At 40.8% G+C, this 9,876-nt stretch overlaps 1 protein-coding gene across 1 annotated transcript; it reads left to right on the forward strand.

The window, feature by feature from the left end:
- Positions 1-403: 403 nt before the first annotated feature.
- On the forward strand, positions 404-8,444 carry RIMKLB (ribosomal modification protein rimK-like family member B; the record flags this gene model as incomplete). Its single annotated transcript, XM_010075328.1, has 4 exons — positions 404-635; positions 2,501-2,587; positions 5,521-5,724; positions 7,765-8,444. Coding segments are annotated over 4 exons (987 nt in total), but the record flags the coding sequence as incomplete, so codon positions are not given.
- Between the last annotated feature and the right edge of the window lie 1,432 nt (positions 8,445-9,876).

Genomic DNA, 9,876 nt, shown 5'->3' on the forward strand with positions numbered 1-9,876 from the left:
CTGGGAAAAGTATGAACAGTATCATGTAGGCAAGACCCAGTGGTGCAAGGCAGGAACGTCCTGAGCTATGGATACTGCTGATGTGAATGTAGTGTGCAGCTAACACCCATAGAAAGGATGACGTGTCAACCTATTAAAAATGTCCTTCAGCCTGGGAAGGAGCCCAAGATTGTGTGCCCTAATACAGTCTGTTCTTTGCCTAGTCCTCATTTTAAGTTAAGAGTGACGTGTATGAAACAGGTCAACTGACGAATGCATTTTAGGGAGACTTGCGCTGTTTTAATACTCACTGTTGACGTCTGGTATCTCTGTTGTGACCACATATAGCACAGTGTTTCTTTGCCTGTTTACATTCTCCTGAAGACCTTGTAGTTGATTGGGATGTTTTTCTCTTCCTTCTTTAGGTCTCCGGGTGAATGGGGAGCTGATTACTGCTTATCCTCAAGTGGTGGTTGTGCGTGTACCAACACCTTGGGTCCAGAGTGACAGCGATATCACAGTCCTTCGCCACCTAGAGAAGATGGGCTGTCGATTGATGAATCGTCCCCAAGCCATCCTCAACTGTGTCAACAAGTTCTGGACGTTTCAAGAACTTGCTGGTCATGGTGTGCCTCTTCCAGACACTTTTTCATATGGTAAGGCTTTTGGATCAAAAGGATAGCATAGCTGCCTACATTAATTTATGCTTTTGCAGTACAAGAGATACCAGTAAAATTTTGTAAATCCATAGAATTAAGTAGCATGAGGCCAGTTCCACAGATAAGTGTTCAGTAACCAGAAAAGGAAATTAAAGTCATGACACTCAGATGCTGGTTTTGGTTTTGTTGATTATCTGCGGTGCTTTGGGAAGAGTACTTCAACTGTACCTTAGCCTGCCAAGCAACTAACTTTGGCTGTTACTGCTAAAACTCTTTTCCAGTTGCCTGAAACAACAGACAAGAACTTGAGGAACTAAATGTTATAGGATACTATAAAAATCTAGAGTTTGGTAAAATCTGAAAGTAGATTAAACTTCTAGATGAATCAAAATCTCTGCAAATATATTAGTTATTGTGAAAGGAAGAAAAGAGTACAGGCCCTCGTGTTCAACTTTTAACAATTGCTTGGGGTTTGTTTCCCACCAGAACAGTTAATAATTACTGTTTTTTGTGCCTGCCTCTGGAGTCTGGTTCCTCACAGAGTGCGAGATTAGAGAAACCAGTTGTTTGAGCTATCCTGATGCTATTTCTGCCTTTAATTACAGTATATTAAAGAACTGAAGATATCTTTCAGCCTTCCTGGCCTTCTTGGGAAATACCAGTAGTTTCCTCCCTTTGTGTGGTTGCACCAATAGACTTTTATTAAGGGAACTTGGCAAAAACAAAACCATGTTTTTCCATCAATTACTATGAGTTACTGTTTTCATAAATTACTGTCAAAACACATATGAAAAGAAACATATCCTTTCTTTATAGATGTGGTTGCTCTATCTCTTTGAGAAAGGAATGAGTTTTCCATTTTTTGGGGGGAAGGGGAGACCACGAATGATGGGGTAATTGCAGAACATCTATTTGTTCATAACTCTCTGGTACTTCTTTTAACGCCTGCCTCTGGAATTTGACAGCATCGTGACCTCTCTTTTTATTTTCTCTTTTCTTCTTCCTTTTTTTTCTTTTTTTAACACAATTATCAAATTATCAGTGAGAGCTGGATTCAAGATGTGCTGAATGACATGTTATTCTGTAACATACATTAAAATCCATGGCAGGGTAGTGACGGCTGCTGTTGGCTTTGTGACCAGTGTCTTGGCTTGACTTCTCCAACTCCCTGCACACGCTGTATTTCTTGTCCTGTGGTCCACCTTCTGTGTATTGAACTGAACTCAAATAACCTTGAAGTATCAACCATAATCATGTGAATGGTCATTAAAAGCTACTTTCTAAGGTCCTTACCGATGCAATCAGATGAAAAGGTTGAAGTACTACTTCAGGAAATAGGGAGAATGAGATGCAGGAGACTTAAGCCTTGGAAAGGGGGGAGGTGGAGTGACAAGATTTGTGTTGTTGCTGCTCTCTGGATTATACCTTGTCTTTGTATTCCATGTTGCTTTCTTGGTTAGTAGTTTGGATGGTACTATTAATGGTGTTATGTCTGTGCTATTTTCCTGCTAGACGTTTGAAAAGGTGGGAGTTGATAAAGTAAAAGGGATAAACTGAATCAAGATGGTAGAATTGGGGCATTCAGATTTGGAAGATTGGATCAAGCCTTTTGGGGTTGTGATCAGCAGGCCTTTGTCAACCTGTGTTTTCCATTTCAAACAAAGTAGTAGTTAGTATCCCACAGATTACAAACACCTTCAAAGTCTGATCATGCTCCCTGACCAAGTTCCTCTTAACCAATAGTTTCTTCTGCATTATCTAAGCTGTAAGGGTGGGAGGAATGTGTGGCAATTGAATCCCCAATTTGGCCGCACCAGATTGGTGGCACATAATGTTGTTGGTTTTTTTTTTTTTTTTGCCAGGTGGTCATGAGAATTTTGCCAAAATGATTGATGAGGCGGAAGTGCTGGAGTTCCCTATGGTGGTGAAGAACACGCGGGGTCACCGAGGTGGGTGTGAGGTCAGGGGTGAGGGCAAGGAGATTTCTGAGCAGCACTCTTTAATTTGTCACGACAAGGGATAATAGTTAAGAAGGTCTATTAGGTGTTGGACTTCTTTGTGGTACATTTCAATTCTACCACACTTTGACTTCTGAATGTTGAGTAGGCTGCAACACTGGGAAGCAGTTTTAGTAGAACCTAGTCTTGCAATAGCAGCGAGGATAGGGGTTAGAAATTATGGTGCATTGGTGACTTCTGTGAGGAGAGCTTTGAACTGGAATAATGGAAGATCTGGCCTGAGGGAAAGTAGAGAGAAGCCTACATGGATTTCAGGGATGTTTTTAAATAGGCATAAGAAATGAAATTTTAGTTCATTCAGTCTTAATTTGATTTTTTTTCTACTTGACTTTATCTATAATTAGGATTCTGATTTAAACAAAATCTCATGTATTGTTTGTCAAACTAGATCTCTTTTCCAGAAAAATATCTCTGACAGTGCTGGTGATAATACAGCAGGTTCAGATTAAGTTGTTGTGTTATCAGTCTTTTAAGTATTGAATATGAAAAAATATATCAATTTCATTCAATATTAGGTAGTGATCTACAAAGGAAACCAGGTTTAAAATCTGTTTCTGAGGTTATTTGCACAGGAGATTGCACTGTTTTTAATTTACTTTAAAGCCAATGTAATAAGTACTAGAAGTAAAAAGAGACTGAAACTGAAGTTTAAGCCATAAACCAGGAATTACCTTAAACAAAAGCATAACAAAAAGATACCACTTCTTCATTCTTACTGTCTGTGAGTTTGTTCCCACTCTGTGCTGCTCTGGTGCATCTCTTCTGCTGGCATGAGTGTTTCTGTAGCCATGTAGTAAATGGATTCAGGAACTGATATTGGATAAATTTAGATTGGTTATTTTTACTTGTATTAATTCCTTACGTGAATTGTCATTTACTTGCACAAGTGCTTGTATTGATGTAATGGAAGAATGAGAGCAAAAGGCCAGGGCAGAGGAAGATCAGACCTGTTTCTCTTAGCAGTAATACATATTCATATGGCTTTAAAGCGCTTGTGATGCTCTGAAACCAAGTTGGAGTTTGACTTTGCAGCAAGCTGTATTTGACAACTGTGGAGTATCTTAGACAGTGGATTTGACTTGACACTGCTTATAGAGTTTTCAGCTATTGACTTTCTTCCTTTTAGCCAGAATTTGTGTAAATCTCTGTTTACAAATTTTTCTTTAGAGCAGTTTAAATGACAGCCATTTTAATGAAAATTTATGCACAGTACATATCCTTTCACATTGGGAGAGTTGGGGAAAAATTTTCAAATTAATTGAAGAGCAGCCATTTTCAAATTGTATTTAAAAAATAACAGGCAAACATGATCAAAGGTACTGGATGATGAGTAAAAGTCATACTCTTCTAGGCCCATTTTCTGTGTAGTTTGCTGCTGCAGTAAATGTGCCAATCTTATTTTTGCCAAGATGTCATGATGCTGCATAATTCCCAAGAACCAAGTATTTCCCATCCAAGGCATCATTCTTCCTATCCCGTATCAGGAATACAGTAGGATTATGAAGTGCCTATAGGAGAGCTAAAGTTGGGAATGGGAGAAAGCACATCAAGGTTTTTGCTTTCTTGTTATGATTTTTAAGCCTACATTCTGATAATTTACGATGAGAAATCCCATGTTCTTCAAGCAGTATTCTGCGTTATGGAGACCTTAAATCCTGACGAAGCAGAGGCTGCTCCAGTTGGGCTTTGGAGCACTTGGTGGAATTCTTCTTCACTCATTATTTCTCCTAGTTCTGCTACTACTGCATTTCTGTTCCCATAGTTAAGATAGGCAGTTTATTAATTGATTTTTGTACTCTGTTAACATTGTAGCATAACTGAGTGACAATCCTGCCACAAAAAAAAAAATTGTGCAGCCTTATTGCAAAATATAAATCTAATATGACATAAAATAGTTCTTAACAAAGGGGAAGAGGAGTTGGGAAATGTAGCTGAAGATGAAAAGGGATACCATCTTGTAAGACTAGAAGCAAGATGAAAAGTGGTAGAGTCTGTTTCAGGGGTGACTTTCATCAGTATTAGTAAAACTGGAAAAGAACAAAAGTCTGATGTACTCTAGAAATGAAGGGGAATTAAATGATGTGTTTTAGGTTAAACAAAACAAGTCCTTGAGACGGTTGCTTGCAGAAAACCTAGTGATTTCTAAAGAGTTTTTTTCAAAATTGTAGATTCCATTCATTTTATGTCTTGTGGAATCTTCTGTTGAATTATCTTGGATACTGTGGAGTCTTGTGTTTTCCACTGAACATAGTTGTTCCACTGCAAAGCCTCATTCTGGAGTTGTGAGCTCTTGTAAGTATTGGGAAGAGCAGCTCTCAGCAATTTCCCACCAGAGAAGCATTTGGTTCTGCAGTGGCACACCAGCAGCTTCAGAGTTCTTTAGCTGCCTGGTGTTTAACAGTTTCAAGTCATTGGTTCCTGTGTGTAAAAACTGTAGCCTGTGGGTCCATTCCTTTTGGATGAACAAAACTTTGTTATTAACTAAATGTCTGCTGCTCTTTAAGTATTTCTTCCTTTTTTTTCTCATTAAGGACTTGCACCAAAAGGAGTTGAAATGACAAGACCACCTCCTTTATCTAAAGCTGTTTTCTTTTCTTTCCTTTCCTCTTTTTTTTTTAATATATATTTCGGTTTTTTACTCCTCATATAGCTGCTTGACTCTGTCAGTACTTGAACACTTAGAAGCACTGAAGCAGTGGAATACTGGTGCCCACAGAAAAATTAGTAAATGGGTATAAGCTACAGATGGGGCCTGTAAGAATGGGCAGCGTACTGGTCAGAGGTTTTACTTTTACGCACAGAATCATTGACACAGCTTGTATCGGTAGCTTCTTCCAATTTTTGATGTTCTTTTCTTCATACAGGTAAAGCTGTATTCTTGGCACGAGACAAGCACCATTTGGCAGACCTAAGCCATTTGATCCGTCACGATGCCCCTTACTTATTTCAAAAATACGTGAAAGAGTCCCATGGCAAGGATGTACGTGTCATCGTAGTAGGAGGCCGTGTGGTGGGCACCATGCTCCGCTGCTCAACAGATGGGAGGATGCAGAGTAACTGCTCACTTGGTACGAAAAGGCATTGTTCATGGTTTTTAATCAGAATTTTTCAATCCAGTTGAAAAATCACAAACGCAACTGACAAAAGTTGCAGGTTTTGTTTTATTTTATTTTGAATTGATTGTGCTTACTGTTGGGGGTTTACAGAAGAAACATGAGAGTGAGGATTAAGTGGGATGCATGTTGAGCAAACACAGAAGGAAAGACATTCTCTGCCCAAAGTATTAGAAGGATAGGATGGATGAAAAGGAGGTGAAAGTTCTAGGAACACAAGCAGAGCAACTGATGTGGTAGTGGCAGTGTCATGCTAATGCCATGTTATCATTAATTTCATCCTGTTAAGAGGAACAGAAGAAGAAGGAAGACAGGAGATGAGACTGAGGGAGGTGGAGGAGATAGCCAGTTGGCAAGAGGGTAGAAGAGAGTGTTAAGGGAGGAAATTGTTGAAGACAATAAAGAATTGGAATGTATTGTGCCTCTGCTGTACTGCCTGAAGTCTGTCAGGCTCCTCCTTGCGACCTTTTCCCCCAAAGACCAGGTCTGGGAGGAGGAGGAAGGTTACTGTGTTGGTTGTAGCATACTCAGAACTGAGTTTCTGAATAGCTTTGGGTGTACGACAGGGTGGTTTCTGAGGGTAGGAGGAGGAAGGAGGGTTGAGGTTGCCTGGCTGAAACTGTACTGAACCTGAGCAGCGATGGGATAAAATGTCTTCATGTGTAGTACAGTTTTGGTTAGTCAAAATGCCTGAGAGGTTTTAGTTGCTACTTGATGCTGAGGAAATACAGCCTGCAAGATTTGCTTGCTAAACTTTTTTTTTATTTGTTTGTGTTGTTGTGGTGTTTTTTTTTTTTTTTTTATGTAAGTGTTGTGATAGATGAAGTCTGAGTCAGTTAATACCTAGATGATGGACTGTGAACTGGACCAGGTGAGGTTCAGAGACAAATGTTCCTAATTCTTGCTTTAGAGACAGTAACCTAGGATAGCAAGGTGAGAAGGACATGTGCAGATCATAATGTCTTAACCCCTCTCCCCCTGAATTATATCTGTTAGAGCTGTAGTCTTATCAGGAACACTTGGTTTAATTTTGTGGAAAGATTTATTGTGATAATGTACAAATATGTATGGAAAGCCTTTACCTTAGAAGGAACAAGGATTGTTTGTTAGGTCATCTTTTTAATATCCCAGGATCATAAAAATGTATACCTTTCATAGAGTCATAGAATGGTTTGGGTTGGAAGGGACCTTAAAGATCATCTAGTTCCAACCCCCCTGCCATGGACAGAGACACCTTCCACTAGCCCAGGTTGCTCAAAGCCTCATCCAGCCTGGCCTTGAACACCTCCAGGGATGGGGCATCCACAGCTTCCCTGGGCAACCTGTTCCAGTGTCCCACTACCCTCACAGTAAAAAGTTGTTTCTTAAAATCTAATCTAAATCTGTCCTCCTTCAGCTCAAAACCATTACCCCATATCCTATCACTACACTCCCTGATACAGAGTCCCTCCCTCTCTCTCCTGTAGACCCCCATCAGGTACTGGAAGGCTGCTATAGGGCCTCCCCGGAGCCTTCTCTTCTCCAGGCCAAACAAGCCCAACTCTCTCAGCCTGTTTTCATATGGGATGAGCTCCAGCCTCTGATCATCTTTGTGGCCCTCCTCTGGACTCACTCTAACAGGTCCATGTCCTGCCTGTGCTGAGGACTCCAGAGCTGGATGCAGTACTCCCCGTGGGGTCTCATGAGAGTGGAGTAGAGGCGGAGAATCGCCACCCTTGTGCTGCTGGTTTCTTGACTAAAAAGTCAGCACTTCACTGTTTTTTAAACAAATCATAATCTTGACCCGTCTTTGGCAGGTCAGAATCTTTTGAAATCCTGCTGTGGCTTCAAGTTCATTAGTAGTCACTGTGGAAAGGAGGTTGCTTTCTGAGTCATGAGCAGTATGCTTGCAGGATCTCTTTGGAGCTTCCCAACCAACAAGCACCAACCAGTTGAGAAGGACGTCAGTCACCTGTGACCAAACTACAGACAGCAAGTTTTTTTCACTTTTTCCAGGTGGTGTAGGGATGATGTGCTCCCTGAGTGAACAAGGCAAGCAGTTGGCAGTCCAAGTGTCAAACATCCTGGGGATGGACGTGTGCGGCATTGACCTGCTGATGAAGGACGACGGTTCATTCTACGTCTGTGAGGCCAATGCAAATGTAGGTTTCATTGCCTTTGACAAGGCTTGTAATCTAGATGTAGCTGGTATCATAGCGGACTATGCCACTTCTCTCCTTGCCCCCGGTCGCTTGACGCGGCGCATGTCCTTGCTCTCTGTGGTGTCCACGGCCAGCGAGACTAGCGAGCCAGAGCTGGGCCCTCCAGCTAGTGCCGCTGTCGACAATATGAGTGCTAGCTCCAGCTCTGTCGACAGCGACCCTGAGACCACGGAGAGAGAGTTGCTCACCAAGCTCCCGGGGGCTCTATTCAACATGAACCAGCTATTAGCCAATGAGATCAAACTTCTTGTGGAGTGATGCCACATGTAAATAGATGACCAACAGAACTCTCTCTTGTAATTTTTTTTTTTTTAAACCAACTTGCAATGCTGTTTATCAGAGAAGCTCAGAGGAATGAGGAAAGGGGGGAGGGTGTCAATCAAGAGAGCAAGAGTAAAAGGCTCACATGCACTGATTGCTGCCCCTGCTTTTTTGCAGAACATAAAATTGTGTTCATTCTTCAGCATCAGTTTTCTAGTGAAGATGCTCAGTTCACAACCTAAGGGGGAATTTTATTTGGTTGCTGCTTTGGTCCCCAGGAGTATTGCAGTTCATGTGTGTTCACAGGCAAGCATTGAAGCATGGTTCATACTTGGAAGACTTTCAGAAAGCTGTGTGGCAGCTCTCTAGAAACTTCTGTGAATTACTGCACTAGTCAAGTCTCTTCTGCCTCTGTAAGGCTTGATCCTGTAAATTGCGGCGTGCCTCAAATTCTCAGTGTGAGTTGAAGGTGTTAAATACCAGGTGTTTCAAAGTTCCTGGATACCTCCTGTTCCTACTCCTGTAGATGGGGACATGGAAGTTCAGAATCCTTTTAAAGTCATCACTTTCTGACCTTGCAGGATATGGCCTTTCAAATGATGAGGCTGAGAGAAGTGTCAGGTGACGTAACGTGGGCTTTCTGTACAAATCTGTAATTTGTGCCATCTTGGTATTAATTGGCAGCTTTGTGTCTATATTTCTTTATAAAGCTTTTGAAGGAGGATTTCAGTACTTCTGTTTTTCTCATTTCAAATACTGATTTTGGAAGGTATGTAGGGGAATTAGTCATATTCTATTTGTGGCACAAGTGGCACGTTTTAGCTATTTTTTGCATGGTTGGAGGAGATAAACAGCACTGTAATGTTTGGTATACAAAACAATGTTTAATCCAATGTGAAAACGAATTACACTAGTTTAAAGCAAACGTGCATTGACTTGTATTTGTTAGTGTTTTAGTCTTTTTGAGAGAGATCTGCAATGTTAATGTTCCTTTTTCTTTAATACATGCTAGTCCAACACTCCCTTCTCTATGCCTGCATCCTTAAGAGTGGCCAAAGTGAAAACGCTGCAGACTATTTGTTAAGAAAACACTGAGTTAAATTCTGTACCTTGGTGGGGTGGTGGGGGTTTTTTTTGTTGTTTTATTTTTTGCTTGGGGGGAGGGGGGAGCGGGATGGAGATGGTAAGGTGTGGAGGAGGGAAAAATTGGTTAAAAGTGATTAGACCTCTTGAGGTACTTGAGAATAAAGCTGCCGTTCATACAATACTTACCAGGCTTACTTTTTCCCCACTGAACATAAAAGCTGATGTTGGCAGAAATCCAAAGAGTATATCTGGGGAGAAATACTAAATTCTTAGCTTTGGGAAACATGCAGCACAAAGAAAAGTTTAAAAGAAAAAAAAAAAAAGGAAAAAAAAAAGTAGAGCTCAGCCAGAATTAAAAAATATAAAATATATAACGTAGGTCCACAAACAATTAAGAAATTGATCCTGGACCCTTATGTGTGTGGTGTGAGTGCACACACTTCTGTGTGTTTGTGTGTGCGCATTTGCTTTGCTTTATTTCTTTTTGGGTTTTGGCTGTTTAGCTCCTATTTTTTTTCCAGGCCACCTGATTTTCCTTAGTCCTTCTGGCTATGCATTT

This window comes from Pterocles gutturalis, unplaced genomic scaffold (assembly GCF_000699245.1).
Source record: "Pterocles gutturalis isolate BGI_N339 unplaced genomic scaffold, ASM69924v1 scaffold19502, whole genome shotgun sequence".
Classification (NCBI taxonomy): Eukaryota; Metazoa; Chordata; class Aves; order Pterocliformes; family Pteroclidae; genus Pterocles; species Pterocles gutturalis.